The sequence below is a fragment of the Marmota marmota genome, unplaced genomic scaffold, assembly GCF_001458135.2.
Source record: "Marmota marmota marmota unplaced genomic scaffold, marMar, whole genome shotgun sequence".
In the NCBI taxonomy this organism is placed as follows: Eukaryota; Metazoa; Chordata; class Mammalia; order Rodentia; family Sciuridae; genus Marmota; species Marmota marmota.
Window position 1 is genome coordinate 7,086,083 of NW_026000168.1, and position 17,338 is coordinate 7,103,420.

At 39.0% G+C, this 17,338-nt stretch overlaps 1 protein-coding gene across 3 annotated transcripts in view; it reads left to right on the top strand.

Annotated features, from left to right (window-relative positions):
- The window catches only part of Cntn6 (contactin 6), a 287,218-nt gene that overhangs the window by 212,191 nt on the left and 57,689 nt on the right, over nt 1-17,338 (top strand). For all 3 annotated transcript variants that reach the window (XM_048787025.1, XM_015495120.2, XM_048787026.1), the window contains 4 exons: nt 1,499-1,683; nt 5,464-5,600; nt 6,676-6,805; nt 8,280-8,430. In XM_048787025.1, the coding sequence (XP_048642982.1) occupies nt 1,499-1,683; nt 5,464-5,600; nt 6,676-6,805; nt 8,280-8,430 (603 nt within the window). The remainder of the gene's footprint in view (nt 1-1,498; nt 1,684-5,463; nt 5,601-6,675; nt 6,806-8,279; nt 8,431-17,338) is intronic.

Here is a 17,338-nt window from a genome sequence, read left to right on the forward strand (position 1 = left end):
TATCAACCTAAATTTATGGCAGGTGAGAAATCGTCTTAAAGTACTGAACGTAAATTTAGGATAGTAATTCTTTTCATTTTGTTTTTAACAAAATTCAAGTTATAACTGTAAATGTATGTTCACTTTAAGAAAAATAATCGACCCCAGGTTTCTACATGTACCTGTGAGCATGTGGTATGGTTTTCTGGGCTCTATCTTTGATGTTCACAAGAGGATCAAAGTGTTCTGCCAGGAAGAATTCCTTAGGCTTCATTAGTTTTCGTGCTGTATTTGAATCTGCTCCCAGGTCATCACCCATTTTCCGGGAGCTGTTTCCTGCTCCAACTCTACAAATCTTGTGTCAGTGCCTTTGGGTATGATTGGATGATTCTCTCATGTTACTTTCAATGACTTGAAGAAACCCACGTCTCCTGCAACGCTTAACAATTGGACTTTGCAGGATGACTTCTTATTATTAATTTGAAATATAAGGAGAGTGGAAATATTTAAATCATATGAACATCTACAAGAAATGGGAGTGGCTAGACAGTAAGAAAGGAGAGATGTTTGTCTCAATAGACCATAGATTCATTTTGCAAATGTACAGTTTATTAGTGAAAGTTTTCCTGATGTCATGTTGCTTCAAGCCTGCATTTCTTTATACCTATGATAGTGAGACCATCTACACCAGGGATCCTAAGCTCATTCCGTATGGTTGGATACTTTATTTCAGATATTATAAAGTTTATTTTTGCTTTATTTAAAGATATTCCCATTAAACTAAAAATATCAGATGTGAGATATTAGTCTCAATTTCTGTAGATAAAATAAATCCTTCCTAAGAGGAGACAGGGTATGGTATAAGTTGACCTTTATTTTTTTAAATAGTGTATAAATTAGTAGAATCTTTGAGGATTATAGAAACTATATTCCCAATTTATATGGATCTGTTTTACTGTACTGATGCCCCTTTATAATATAGGCACCCATCTGGAATGTTTCTAGTTACCCATTGGTATCAATTCATATATAGAGACATCTAAATGTTTGCTTTAGAATCTATAAATCAATATAAAGCCTGATGAGTCTTAAATGCTACAGTCTCACCAAGAATTTCCTTGACTATTACCTTTAAATTGACGCGATCTTATTACTACCTCTGGCTCCTATTCCTTTTGTTCCAATTACAAATTGCAAGTGTGTTTGTTTTCATTATTTGTTGATGTTATGTGTCTCTGCTGGTCTCTAAGCAATGTGAGGGCAGAGAGCCTATGTCTATTTTATTCATCAATGGATTCCCTGAGCTTAGTACAATGACTGGCACATGTCAGGTCCTTAATCAAGAGTTCAATAAATGAATGAGTGAATGGTGAATGATTGCACGATCGGAAAACTAGTCACGATACCATAGGTTGATTGAACTTTTTTTCTCCAGAGTTGTTTTTAAGGATGCTCTTGTTTTATCCTTCTGTCATAAAGATTAAACCGTCATCTGTTCTAATGAGGTCTAACTGTTTAGTCCAGTCCCTGATATTAGTTGGAGGAGGTTGGACGGAAGCCCGTTGCCAGGGAAAGTCAAATACAGCAAATCCAAAGCCGTCCTCGAAATCCCCAGCTTCCGACAAGAAGATGAAGGCTTCTACGAGTGCCTTGCAGGCAACCTTCGAGGAATAAACCTCGCCAAGGGTCAGCTGATTTTTTATGGTGAGCAAATAAAATATTCCATAATATCACTCAGTGAATGATAAATGTCATTATCATGTTATAGGAGAAATGCATTTCCAGGTTGGGTGCTTAGCACAATGATTGGCAGGTAGGAATGACCATCTTTAAAATACACCCTGTCACCAAGGTATTGTTTATTACAATTGCCTGGGAAATATCAGCCATGTCATATTGCTGCTACAAAAAACTTATAATATAAGGTAGCAGGGACTCCCATATATATTCTATAAAACATTCAGCAGCAGCAGCCTATGGTGATTTTAATTATAATTAAAGTGGAATTTAGAAAAAATAATAGGAAAAAAATATAATATTGAATGGTGGTTTTCAATATTTGTTTCCATTTATTTTAGACTTTGCCCGTGTGAAGGGCACAGAAAAATTTTACCTCATTAAAATATATATATATATGTACCAAAATCACTTATGAACTAAGTGACATAATAAATTAATAAATCATCTAAAAAGTTGTCTACACTCTCTTTCACCCAAGCCAAAATATGCACTTGCTTGGAACTATTATTATTTTTTTATATCAAATATACCATAAGATATATCTTGGAGTTATTAAAATGTTGGATGCTTTTAAAACATCCTTAACATCTTTGAAAAATTTGAAGCCTGCATCACAGAAGTTTTTAAAAGTGTATTTACACATATCTAAAAATATTCTCCTATGTGACATGTTTAAAATCAATGACAAACATATTGGAAAAAAAAATAATTATCTTTCGGTTAACTAGAAAAATCATGGGAATGCCAATTCAGTGTCCTGGGTGGATAACATATTGTGCCTTGGTTATATTATTTTCCATTTCTTTTAGAATTTTCAATTTTAACTCAAAATGAAAAATACTGTTTTAAATATAGAGTATGATTCCCTACCAATGATTCCCTAGCAGTTTTATCAATGTTTCCCAAGAAAAAAAAATTTTTAATACTAACTGCTTTTTAAATGAACATCTTTGGAATTTAGTATCCTGTGTCAATGAAACAGTAAGAAAGAAATTGGGATTTTTTCAATTTCAGTAGAATCATGGTATTAAAGTTTTTGGCTAGTTTTCAATAAATATTTCCCATTTTTTTTCTATTTAATAAACAAAGATATAATCAAGAGATGAACCAGAATACCCAAGGTATCTATAAACTGGGAATGAATCATAAAATACATTCTTCTACAATGATCCAGTAACTATTAGCTTTCACAGAATTTTGCATATAGTAATTCTTGAAATTCTTACATCATCTTGAGAGGTAGCAATCACTTTCAGTGATACTCTAGGTAAGAAACTTTGAGATGAGTTGAAATAGATCTCACAGATATTGATTGTCAAGTCCAAGAATGAGATCTTGAGGGGGCTTCTGAAACTGGACTCTTTTAAAGGTCTTCAACATGGTCACCTAAGTCCTGGACACTCCATCTCACCATGGTCTCATCAGCCATGTATAGAGTCCACACAGTCCTTGTGGGGAGGGATAATGGATAATTGGTCAATAAGATAGTCATTATACTTCTCAGTCATCTATTAAGTACTTTGCCAAAGTGCTCCAAAAAGAAGAGAGACTGGGCTCAGTTATCTCAGAGCTGATGAGCAGCTGAAAAAATTCGAGAGCTGTTTCATTACATTACTGCTTAAGTTATAATTCACAGATAAGTAACACTATAAATCCCTCTCCATGTTGTCTTTTAACATCCAAAAGGATTTTCTAAAGTTTTATTACCACTACAAAAGAAGAGAACATGGTCAGAGAAGTCCAGTGATTTTTCTATTACTCGTTGATAGAAGTAAAAAAAAAAAAAATCTAAAACTCACGCTGGTTTGGTAGACACTAAACTCTAAGCTTTTATCCATGTAATTGCTATATGGTTGAAGATTGAACACTTTGCTCATCAGGATGCTAAGCATCCAGACAATGTTGACATTCAGTTAATGCTAGAATTATGACAAGAAGCAAAGAATTAGATTATAATGCTTTGTGAGCTCTTGAGATCGTATATGGTATATGGATATGAATTTTTTTTTCTCCCAGGTCAAATATATACTAAGACAAATTTTCAACAAGTATCTACAAATTTTAAAATTTGATTAATAACATGAAGAAACAAGATTCAGTGTTATCACCACACCCTGTTATTTCCCTTGATCTGTCCCCCAAGGCTTTAGAAGGCATGTTCTGTATCTTGATGTTACACTGATGTCCACTGGTGAAAATCTTACCCTTAGTTTTCCATACCAGTGATATCATGAGAAGTTCCCCCCCATGAGAGGGGCCCTGAAGGACCATTGTTTTCCTAGAGGCTGATGTTATAGTAGAAAAGTCTGGAAGTCAGACAGCCCTGGGTTTTATGTTGTGCACCATTTCAGGTTCTCATGGCTCCACTTCTTATTCTAACTATTGCTACAGGGACCAGCTCAGCACTGCATTCTATAGGTATACCGTGACAGAGGGGACCACTCTGAGTACCTCTTGTTTCCTGAGCTGAGTTTTTTGATCTCTTTAGGAACCTGCTTAGCATTTTCGCATGTGCATCCTGTCCGTGCTGGTAGTATATACCAACACTACCCTTAGGTGACGATGAACAAAAACTAGTGAATAAATGCTTCCCCTTACTTCCCCGGAGTAGATAATGTACAAAGAGTCTTTAGAATTCTTTACCTGGGATTGGGTGAAAATGGCCCATGTTGGTGGTCAATTCCATAACTCATCTTGCATTGACCCTCTCTGTTTCCCTATTGAATCACCCTTTCTCTGATAGTTTCCTTTTGGGATCGCATTCCCAAACAAACATCCTAAACACCAGTGCTTCACTTTGGCTATCTTCGTAGAATTCAAATTGTGACTTCTCTCTTTTCTAAATTTGTCATCTTGAGCAGGTTATCTTAAATCTCTGAAAAAAAATTGACTACAAATCAAATTAATTGCAATTACTCATTTAAAATATCTCACTCGTCATTTTCAAAGATTCCAAGGGAAAATCCTTCTGCTCTTACATATACCAGGACAGAACTAAATAAAGGACGGGGGTCGATTAGCATGTTTGGACAGTTTCCAATCATCTTCACGGAAGAAATAATCATTTTTAAACAATTAATGTGTATCCCACCTGTTTACATGAATAATCGTTAGCTAAAGCTAATGCCACCTTATTTTCATATCATGTGTACATTTTCTTTTTGACTCAGTACTTTTTCATATTGGAAAATGATATTTTTGGAAGGCCTGTACTCAGGATCAAAGTTAGGTGCCAAATCTGTATCAAACTCCAGAGAATCCAAAAGTATTGGACTGTCATCCTGTAGGATGTGGAGGCTCACATTTGGTTGATGCTCCTAGCTATTGAGTTGTGATTGTTTCCTAAAAAGATATGCTTCATTTTTTTTTTTTTTTTTGTTAGCTGAGACCAAATCTGGCCCACAGAGGGTTCAGATTTGGCCTGAATTTTCCAAATTGACCTTTGTTCTCACCTTTAGTTCACATCATTCTCTGACCCTGTTCTCCATTTGGATCTTACTTCTAGCTGGTCCTACAGGTACAGCAGAAGGACAGAGAGCAAATATTGAACCTCAGCCGAATACCTAATGATATTTGCAGCAGACTTCTGTTACTCCCACTAAAGCTCCTGTATGTCCCCTCTCTCAAATCACATGTATGCCTTTCCGCTGGACCCAGTCAACCTGGTCCTGGGAACAGAGCGGTGTCCTCGGTGGGTGACTGCCTTGCTGATTATTTGTGCTTTTTTTTTCTTTTTTGAAACAGCTCCTCCAGAATGGGAACAAAAAATCCAAAATACATACCTCTCTATCTATGACAGCTTGTTTTGGGAGTGCAAAGCTAGTGGAAAGCCAGCTCCCTGGTACACGTGGTTGAAGAATGGCGAACGCATCCACCCAGAGGTAAGCAGCCCTGTTGCTGGGAAAACTTCACCTGATTTGCTAATAATAATTGTAATTGATACCAAGAGCTCAAGCTAGTGGAGGGTATAGTTTATTCCAGGAAAGGAGCTATTTTGTTGTTTATTTAACCCTTAAGCAATTCCACACAGTATCTATTGCTATTCCCCCTATTTTACAAATGAGAAAAGTAACAGTAGGGAGGACAAATAAATTGTACAAGGTCACACATATGTTTAGCCACAGGCAGTACCATCATGATCGTCATCATAGTTAACATTATTAAGCTCTCCTATAATTCAGGTCCTGTATTAGGTATTTTCCGTATATTGTCACATGGTATGCTCATAGCACCATCTCTATTACGTAGAATGAAAAAAGGGAATCTCAGAGAGGTGAAGCCATTGGCCAGGGCCATACAGCAGCTTGCAAAAGATAGAATTAGCTTGCCAACCTTTGTCAAATACCAGGACCCCCAGCCTACGTTGACTAGCCTTTGAGAATGGGAAAGTTACCTTGAAATACTTAGTTTTACGTTAAAATTGTACCATTTCAATATAATATTCAAAATTGTATTTCTATACCCCAAATGGAACTCAGTGACAGATTTTGGTTGTTGAGGTTCTTTGTACTGTAGGCTGCAGTAAGGGAAAGTTCCTATCCTCCAACTTAGAACTGAAGTGGCAAATTGTCAGATTGTCGAATTTCAAGACCTTACAATAGGAAGTTCAGATAATATTCTGACCATGACATTTATGCCATATCACTATCAACCATGTTTTTTGGAATTGCTGGACTGATGGATTTTTCCAAATACTTCATATATCATTTAACACAAAATTAACATGCATTTGGTGCAAACAGTGCCAATTTTTCCAGAAATGAAATAACTAAAAGTATACTAAGTATATTTCCATTTTTTTAACTTCAGAAAGCTGCTCAGGATCATGGAATAATACACCAAAGTATCACATTTCAGATGTGATTTGCACACATGTTGTTTAATAACATCTTCTGGTAAAGCAAATGCCTATATTCATGAGTTGGTACTTTTACATACTTTTTTATTCTTTATTAGGAGAGAATTCAAATAGATAATGGCACGCTCATCATAACTATGCTGAATGTATCGGATTCTGGTGTCTACCAATGCACTGCAGAAAACAAGTATCAGATCATTTACGCAAATGCAGAGTTGAGAGTTTTAGGTAAGTCATTCATTTATAGCCAGAAAATGCAAAATGACGCTATCATGCGCAATGATCATACTGATCTAAACACAACTTTCCTATAAATTAAAAATGGCTCTCTCTTGAAATAATGAGAAATATCAAAATAAGCTTTTCATACAATTTAAGGAAACAATTATTATTCTGCGTGGACAACACAGTAATGTTTGAGAAAGTGCCTACTGTGGGGAGTGTTCAAATCAGAAGAGGTTCCTCCACCCTGATTCTGGCCTGAGGGTTTGAATACAACTCAAATGAATCCATTAAGGATATTTTCAGCTGCCAATCAAAGCAGAAGGGATACTTAGCTTCCGAGGCACACGAAAAGAAAATCACAATGTGAAGAGACTTAACAAAAGGGGACTTACTCTACCAAGAGGGGCAGCAGCTGTCAACTTGGCAGTATTGTTTTTTATACCTTTTCCCTGTGCAACACACAAGGTTTCAAAATGGCCCTAGAAATTAGTCTCCAACCCTGTTGCAGAGAGGAGGGAGGTTAAGCACTGACCACGCCTGTCTTCTTGATGAGAAAGGCAACATTTCCCTGAACTTCTATAGCAAGCTTCTTTTCTGTCATTCACTAGAACTTAGTCACAGGACCATCCACACCCCAAAGAAAACTGGGGAAATGATTTCCCGTCACAGGAAATGTTGAGGCTGGGCAGTGCAAGAGTGATACTTTATGAAATCCAAAGAGTGGTGTCTGAAACCATGAGTGACTTCCTGATCTTCAAACCTAAGGCTTTTTTTTTAAGTGTTAGGAAGGAGAAGTAAAGGAACTATAATAAAACAAGGAGACTCACTTTGACTCAGCTTCCGTACACTGGTCATTCATTGATTTCTTGTTTATTCACTTTATTGACTATTTATTATGTACTAAGTCCTAAAATTAAAAAAAAACGTATTAAAACGAAAGTGATTCTTACCATCACTGAACCTATAGTGTTACTGGGAAAAAAAAATAAATTTGAAATTTAAAATGTGGTGGGATTTCTTATAGCCACAAATTGTTGCTATCAGAACCTAAGGCAAGTTCAACATAACCTAAGTGTGTGCATAATACTCATATTATAGGAATGTGTTAGGTACGTGGCTTTTTCTAACTTTCTTCCTCTCTACCAACTTGCTTCTGTTATTTCAATGAACACAACCAAGGCAACAATAGATCCCGTTTATGGAGCACAGAGTCGGTACCAGGTACTATGCTGTCGCACTGACAACTGTTATTTCTTTTAATCCTGACACTGACCGGCTCAGGTAATATCTATCGTCATCTGCATTTTACAAATTGAAGCAGGGACTCCAAAATGTTGTCAGCAATTGGCCCCAGGACAGCTTGAGAAAAGAGTTCTGACCACAAATATTAGATTCTATCTATTATACTGAGCTACCTCCCCAGTCGCTCTGTGTTAATTAAGTCATTTAACACTTTAATTTTTAATTTTGTTCTTAGCCTCTGCTCCTGATTTCTCCAGAAACCCTATTAAAAAAAACTCCGTTGTTCAAGTTGGTGGGGAAATTGTTATCGAATGCAAACCAAATGCTTTCCCCAGAGCTGCTATCTCTTGGAAAAGAGGAACGGAGAACGTGAGACAGAGCAAAAGGTAAAACAACCTTCGTTTTCTTAAAAAAATATATATTCTTAAGTATTCTGTAACAGAGCGTGTTCTAAAATGTTCAGGGTTGACTAGGTCTCCCCAACTTTTTTTTTGTCCATGAGAAACTTCTAGAGGCATACAAGGAGGTGCATGTATTTTATGCATGATCCTCAAAAAAAAAAAAAAGTATCTTCAAGTGCTAGCATCTGTTTGTGTCACTTGACTGTGTGTTAGTTTTGGTCCATGCACTTGGAATAGGTCTATTTTTTTTTAATATCCTTGAAAGACCTTTTATGTACATTGAGTTTGTAGGCATTTTTCTGACTTGGCCTGCTGAGAAGGATATCAGTGAGAAGAGCATGGAAGAGAGACTCAGGCACACACCAGGTGGTGTGGTTTTTGGGTAGTCACTCAGGTGTTTCCCCCATGACAAAGTGAATTTGCCACATAAGAGAAAAGGCAAAGGAACCTGTAGAGAAAGAAAGATGTTTCCTTCTATAATGTGTGCACTGCAGAAATCCTAGAGCAGCCGGGCTTGCTTTCTAGAATAGCATGACAGGTGCTTCTCTCTGCTCACAGCACATTCATTCCATTGTGTCCTGGAACCTTGTATGCAAAAAGAAGTGACCAGACCGCAGCTACAGCTGGGTGGTAATGACCCACAGGTGTCACTCAGGGATCAGGTGGGCAGGGACGTCCTGCTATGAATGAGCCACGTTGCTAAAGATATGAAAAAGTTCCCTTCAGTCCATTGAGCTCTTCTTCTTCAGCATCATATAGGCCATTAGACCACTAACTCATATCCATACCTGGTTAGGCAGGTAGAGGCCAGGTGAGAGAAAGACGAAGGTGTCATGAAAAATGGCACCTATTTGTCTCAGGAGAAAGGACTGTGAAGGACCGGAGTAGGAGTAGACACCTAAAAGGGACCGTCACAACTCTGAGTTGCGTTCATGGTTGTTTTGTGAGAAGTTAGATTCAGCATTGTTGAATGTTCAGCCTTTCGGGTTAAGTTAAAAATCTGGATTTGGCATTGACTCTCTGAAGCTAGAACAATCAATCAATCAATCAATCAATATATGTGTGTGTGTGTGTGTGTGTGCGCTCATAGACATAGACTGAATGTGAGACCCTATTTTGGTATTTCTAGTGCCAAGATTGCATCTGTGGGCAAGGAAGAGAAAAAAAGGGATACAATAACCACAAACAGATCTGCATTGGTCAGGTCAAGTGACACTCCGTCCCAGCCACTGTCTTACCAGCCTCTCCATGTGCACAATGAGATGTAGGGGAGAGAGAGAGAGAGAGAGAGAGAGAGAGAGAGAGAGAGAGAGATTGAGATTCCCCAGGGCTTGCTTTCTTCCTTATACTCTCCTTTCTCCAGATATTTTTATATCCCTGGATCAAAGCTTTTCTCCAGATAGGAATTCTGTTGAATTGATCTTGGTATGCCCCCGAGCCTGGGCACAGACCCAAAACTCAATGGTAACTATGTGTGAGATGCATCAATGAGTCAGAAAGAGAGGATATGTAGGGCACCCTCAGCTTTCAAGAAAGATTGTTCTGGGGGAAATGCCTACAGCCATGAAGGTAGGTGCTTCAAACCCAAGGTGCAAAGAAGGGAGAAGGGAACCCTGAGGTCCTGTTCCCTGTTGGGCCCCTTCCTCCATATCCGCTGTCTGGGCAGTTGCTGTGAGGACTCCTGATGCTTTTTCCTCTTGCATTTCTAAAATCTAATCAAGGTTTGAATACACTGCTGTGAATAGGAAAGCTACAGAGATCTGCTGATACCAAACACAAGCCTCTGTGTTGTGGGTCTGGTTAAATGGATGAGCTCTGCCTCATTTAATAAGATGACTCTAAAGTGCGATCCCAAAGAGCAAAAATGACTGCCACTTACCTTCCATGACCTCTAAGACCAAGTCACAGGATACGTGGGGAGGAGAAGGAAAAGGAATAGGGGTTAGGGAAAGGTAAGAAAATTGAGAAAAGTAAATAAATAAACAAACAAATAAAAAAACCAAGAAATTAAAAACAAGGGTTCCACTTTTTAAAACAAACTTTCAGGTTTTTATTTAATTTTTATTTGTTCCGTATAGCATGCATGTGGGGTCTGTTTTAGCCTCAGAACAGTTACTCATACTTACAGCAGATTCAGCCCCGTCTTCTTGTGATTAAAGAGATGATCCCTGTGATTTCTGAGTGCTAGTTATTTTTCCGCATTTCTACCCCCTTCTTGCTTTAGGATTTCATTACAGTTTTTTTTTCAAGGGAAGAAACACATGATCTCCTAAATGCGAGCTCTAAACGGTTGAAAAAAAGCAATAACTGAGACCCAGCAAAATGCAGTAATTATGGACATGCATCTCTAGCTTGTGTAGATTACACGGAGCAGTAATTTGCTAAGGGTCACAGAGCCAGTGTCTCTGGGTGCTTCCCGTCCTGTCCCCCTTCTCTGGCCTCCTGACCTGACTCGTTTCGCTAAGTGCAGGGTTTAAACCGCTTATTGGGGAATTCGGCACTGGCACTTCTGTTTGTGTTGGCTTAATGGCTTTTAGCAGCTTTTTAACGGGGACTTCCAAACAAGTAGAAGGGGAAAATTGGAGAAGGAAGGGACCACTGTTTATTGTAGAGATAGTAGAGTCCATTAAGAGGATTCTAGCTACTATCAAGACAGAGTTACCAGGACAGATCCCAAATTCTAGCAAACTGATTGCATTTAGCTTGAAAATAGCTACCGTAGTGGATCCATGACTCAGAGAGGCCAATATTTATTTTAATGGTGGGTATTGCCACAAAATATTTCTCCTTACAGGTAGAACCTATGGATTAAGGTTATTTGATTTAATATGTCTCTCTCTGGTGCATGTGTGCATGTGTATGTGTGTCTTGGGGCAGGTATCAAATTTCCAAAGCAAATGAAATTAAATAGCTTAAGAGCCAGAGACAGAGTGTTGGGCACAGAGGTTGGCTGGGAAATTACATTTTAGATTTGATTATTTGATTATAAAATGCAAGGTTTATCGTGGAAGTAGACACCGTCCATTCGGTGGGACATTTTAGAGGAGGATTTGAGATGATCTGGTCCATTTTGCAAATTCAATAAGGCCGCATCCCAAAACTCCAACACAGAACACTTAATCCCAGCATACATTTTTCTTTAATTTCATATGGAGTTGAATATTTCATGTGGATCTCAAAGCATAGGAAAACTTCAACCTTCTCAGACTTCGGGTTTGCTGCAAGACTCAATTGTATATATGGGAAGAATAAAAAAGGGAGATACAGAGAGAGGTTTAAATTTTTACAACGATTCCAAGTAGAAGTCTGTTTTGGTTCTTGACCTTGGAAATACCTACGTGGGCAAAGATACATTTTTAGTTTCTATTGTAAAACTTGTATATGGTACTGCCTACTGTGAAATTACTCTGTCACTAAATCCTGATGCCAATAAAGTGTAACTACCTAGAGGTGGTGGAGAAGATTCTGAAGGAGCCTATTCAAAGAAATCATCCTGTATTGCCTACCTATCAAAAATGGTGGAGATAGATATATATATTTTTTGCAGTGGCTTCCAGTCTTCTGTGAACTGAGACCTTCCCTCCCAGATCTCGTAGGTGATGAGGTTTACACGTGAAGCAAGCTTCTCTCTCCGTATTTATATCTTTTTCTCTCTGAGGATCCTAGGGAAAAAAAATGTTCCAGAATTCATTCTCTGAAGGACTGAGTTGGAGGGACATTTCTTAATATGGCCAGCATGCTCCTTATTAGCTCATGTACCATCTTCAAAGTCAAGATGAGGTTAAGGGTTCTATCTTTGCAGTAGGTATCTGTATGCAGGGTTGACTGTCCGTGAAGACAGTCTTCCTGCAGTTGAACTTAGGATAATGGCATTCAAGGGTCCTAGGGCTTCTGGTTTCCTGCTAGGAGTGAAAGGTCATGCAGTGTCTGTCCCCTTCTTCCTGAAGATGTCAGGGGTTTGGAAATAGCACTTACACTGAAGAGAAGCAAATGGTATGTGTTTGTGGGAAACCCCAGGGTGCATTACGAAGAGCCCCACACTAGGAATTATAAAACAGGATTTCTGATCTCGGTTCTGTCATTGATGAGTAGCATGACCTTGAATAAAACTCCTCTGCTTCTGTGTACTTTTCTTTTTATTAGGAATCACTATTTGCTGGGTTTCTTTTAAGATGAAATAATATGAAAACACCCTTAGGAAAAATTAAATACTCTCTGTGCGCTGACACCCTGCACAAATTCCATATTTGAAATCTATAGAGAACGTTAAAAATGGCAAGCTCCGTTAGCTATGGTTTCATATGTGACGTAATGAATTGCTAAGGTGACGAAGCGGTTAAGCTAAGCGGACTGATGATGGCTGTGAATTCCTAAACAGCTAACATGAGCTGGGTAGATGGATGCAGAGGTCGCACACATCCCTTCCTGCAAGTCTCTAAGCTCCTTGAAGGCAGTAAGCATCCTTCTCAAACTCACTGCTGCGGGCCCCGTGCTCTGCAGAAACCTGGAGCATAACGCCCACGTGATAAATATTTTCTGTGTTGTGGAAGTCTGTGAATATTAGAATTGACTTTGTTTTACCAGCTTCAGAGATTTTTTTTTTCAGTTAAACCAAACGCTTTAATAATTAATCGAACCAAGATGTGTTCATTTGTTAATTCTTTCATTAAGGCCACAAGTATACACTGAACACCTATTATATCCCAATTACTCTCCTAGTCCTGGGGATAAAATGTGAAGCCAGCAAGTGTTCTCTTCGTCCTTTCTTAAGAAACTTCTTTTTAAAAAAGTTACTTGGGATTCAGAGATTGGGGTTGAAGCCTCAATTTTACTGCTCAGTTGATATCTTCTAGAAAACATTTTAAACTGCCTGGTTTGGGTGATGATTTTGGAGGAGATCTTACTTATCCGTGCATGGGGTGGTATGAGGCCAAAATGTAGGGTCTCTGTGGAAGGCCGAGTGGTCTGCACCCAATCTGTTACCAATGGAAGCATTTATTGCTGCATTTCCAACATTTATGCAGGTTCTAGTTGTGCATGCTAACCTCTAACCATCAGAAGAACCAAAAAAAAAAAAAAAAAATCACTGTGGAAGGTCAAAGTGAATCCAGGTTCAGCTCACCTCTGCAAGGCATTCTTTGGCAATTGAAGGAATCATATTTGCTAAGGTTGATTGTCCATTTCTTTTTTTTCCTGGTGGATCTATCTACTTAGCAGGTGAAATGAAAGAAACTGAAAGTCCTAGATTCTTCTCCGTTGACTGTTGGCTACCTGTTCAGGGATCATTTCCTGAATTAAATGGGAGATGCTAGGTGGCTAGACAGATGGCTCCACGTTGTCTTCTGACAGACAATACAGATCACCTTTCCTACATCATCTGGGCTTTGCCCAGCCTGAATTACAGCTCTGGACAATAAAAACAAAAGACATATCAGGAAGACATTGTGTCCTATTACTGATACAATAATAATGGAATCCATAAGTAATTCCCGGCATTTCTGCCTCATTTCCTGAAAACATAAAAATAAAATAAAATCCAGCTACAGGTCAGGCAAATTGTCAGTAATAAAAACAGCCATTTTAAAATGCCTCCTATTTCCTGGGTGGTATATCAGGCACTTTACATATATCAAAATTTTTAAATGCATTTTTCCCCCACATATTCTGATATATTTCTGAGGAACAAAGTTGTCACCGAATAGATATGGTTATGTTGGTGTTCCTTTTTTTTTTTTTCCTGGGTGATCTCTAAGAACTAAATGCAAAAGGAATTTCAGAATTCACGATCAAACTCACTGAACTGTAGAAATTCTACCCTGGGCAACTGGTCTCGGAATGGGATCATTTCACACAGGTTTGAAATAAGAGGTCGGTAACGCTGTGACCCATTCATTACCTTTACCTGTGAACACATTTTTGAACAGACCTTATCAAATCCTTGATTCCGTATGCTTGTTCCTACAGAAATGCTGCTATTAAACCCCACGTGGCCCGGATATTTGACATATGCATGTATCTTGCTGGATGTACTGGTTTGGATCCATTACGTGGTGTGGGATCATATTCAATTATTGAATAAGTGGTGTTTATACAATATTTTTTTTTTGTTATAATATACTAGTACCTCAAGGCTTCCCTCAAGGACACAATATTCCATTGTGGGAAAGGAAGAAAGATGGTAGGAAAAGTGGGGAGGTGGGGAGGAGATGAGGGAGAAAGAAGAAAAGGGCATTCTCTGTGACTACAGGGAATCATTTGATCTTCCTGTTCTTCATGGGTAAAAAGATACCCATGAGAAGAACCTATTTGTGGCATAGGGTCTTACACAGAAATGAAACGGCTTTAAAAAGTAGTTTGTTGCCAACCGTGGTGGTGCACACCTATAATCCCAGCAGCTCAGGAGGCTGAGGCAGGAGGATCACAAGTTCAAAGCCAGCCTCAGCAAAAGCAAGGTACTAAGCAACTCGGTGGGACCCTGTCTCTAAATAAAATGCAAAACAGGGCTGGGGATGGGGCTTAGTGGTTGAATGCCCCTTAGCTCAATACCCCCCCCCCAAAAAAAAAGTACTGTGTTTTTATTCTTCTCTCAAAACTACCCAGAGAGTGTGGTTCTTTTAGTTACAGGGCTCACTGCCCCACATTGAGTCACCATTACATTTCCTTCCTGGACATCATTCTGGAATATTCTACCTTGTTGGGCATCAGCCAATCAGGATCTGGCTGCCTGAATGCTAGAGATCCAAATATATGATTCTCTTTCCCCGTTTGAGGCTGATTTGGATCTTTTACAACAGCTACCTTCTAATCCATTGCTGGTCCTTTTGGTTTTACCTTTGGTCCCAAGGGCTCAGTCTTGGTAATGAAATAACCCTTCCCCTCAAGCCTGCTCATGGCTGCCTGAGCCTCTCCCCAGCAACTGGAAAGTACATTTCTCAACCCCTTCCTCCTCCTTGCTGAGCTTCCTAATGGAACAAGCAAATAAACCTAATTTTATTTTGTATCACCAACTACTTAATGTAATAGTGCTTAGTACATCAGGTAGCAGGACTAGCAAGTAGGCAAATGAACCATATGTTCCCGTGTTTAAGGAAGAGTGACAGTCTGCATAATGCCAGCCTTATTACAACCTCCCTTCTGTGCTTCCTCTTCGTAATAAAATTTTAAATGGTTCGCACTCAACTCCTGAGAGCCTTGTTAAGGTGACGCTTTCCAAGGGAATCCATGTTCAAGATGTCAGGAGCCATCTGATACTCTCGCCTCTGTCACCAGGAGATGTAACAAGCTAGAACTCCTGTGTGTGCCTCTGTCAGTCTTCGTCTCATTTCTCCCCCTTGCCTTCAAATCTTCCTTCCTTTATCTCCATTGGCCTTCCCCAGTCTGGGGAACTCACCCTTTCAGACGGTGCATGCAGAACCAGCTGCCTGCCGTGGTCTTCCGAGGCTCCTGTTCATTAAAGATGTAAAGACAGCCTTTAAACCCAGCCCGCATCTTGAGGTGGGTGCTGCTTCACCTGGCTCTCTTGGGCTGGAGTCTTATTGCCACGTCCCTCTGTAAGATGTTTTCCCATGACTTTAAACCAGGGGCAGAGATGACAAAGAAAGAAGTTCTGCAGACAAAATAGCATCTTGCAAATTTTTATACTGCATTCTGGGACAGAAAGGGAGGGGTGTGGCTCATGGTCAAGTTGCTGTGAATCCAGAGGGTGCTATCCGTGGGTTTCACATTTGGCTGTGCACTAGAAGAGCCGTACGGGAAAATGCAAATCCAAGAGCTGTGCCCAAGATTTTGGATTCAATAGTTGGGGAAGAGAGCAGAAGAATCTGCATTTTTTTTTTAAGTTCTCTTTCTCAGCCTCCAAAAGATGCTGAGAGTCTTGTGTAACCCCCAGGAAATCACGGGCTCCGTGTGTACACATCCCATCCGGCAAAATGCAAACTTTCTTTATCTTCTCTCCCCTGAGAAGGCTGCTTCCTGTACTAAAAGTTCAGCCCTTCATCTGATTTCTCTGTTAAAGAGGTGTAAATCTCTGTTTCCTTGCTCTTCCAAAATATGGAATATAATTCGCCCTGGAACGGTGTCTGCTTACGGTTCACACTTGGTTCTAATTTCTAAGTGACATTTAGATCTTCCAAAATTTACATACATATTCAGCAGCAATGGTGTTAGAGACAGAAAAGGTCAATTATCCGTGTAATTTATACAAATGACCTTTTGTTCTTGGTTTGATTCTTTAGAAGTGATCACTTGATATGTTGGAAATACAATGTTCCTTACTCAAAAAAAAAAAAAAGAATGTGGCTTCACAGGAGGTGTTTGTTACACCTATCCACTCCTACTGATGCTGTGAGTATATAGAAATAAGGAATAATAAATGAGTCGAGAATTACTGTCGACCACAATATATTTGAAGAAATAAAATATGGAGTAATAGTGTAGAAATCATTATTTTTAATATCTTCAAAATGAGGAGTGTGGCCTTTTTTAGTCACTTGCTCTAATTTTCCATTCTCCTTTTATTGACTCATTTAATTTTTGCAATGGGATTTTTAATTTTTCCAAATGGAACTTATGTAAGAACACATTTCATGAGACCAAGGAAATTAATCCCATCTGTCTCCAGTGTCCTGAGGGGAGAAACACAGTCCCACCTCTTACCCTCCTACTTCTTCTCACCCTCCAGTAATTCCTGGTTTTCCCCCCAAGAATCCCCGAAATTACCCAAGACTTGTAATTTGAGAGCTACTGATCTGAAGCGACAGATGTGAGTCTCAAGTGTGACTTGTCAAACTCTTCACTTATTTATAAGCACAGTGGCCAACCAATTTGACAGACCTCTCGTGGAAGATTCTGGGTTTATCAATTTGAATGAGCTCAGAGTCTTGGAGGGGAGAGG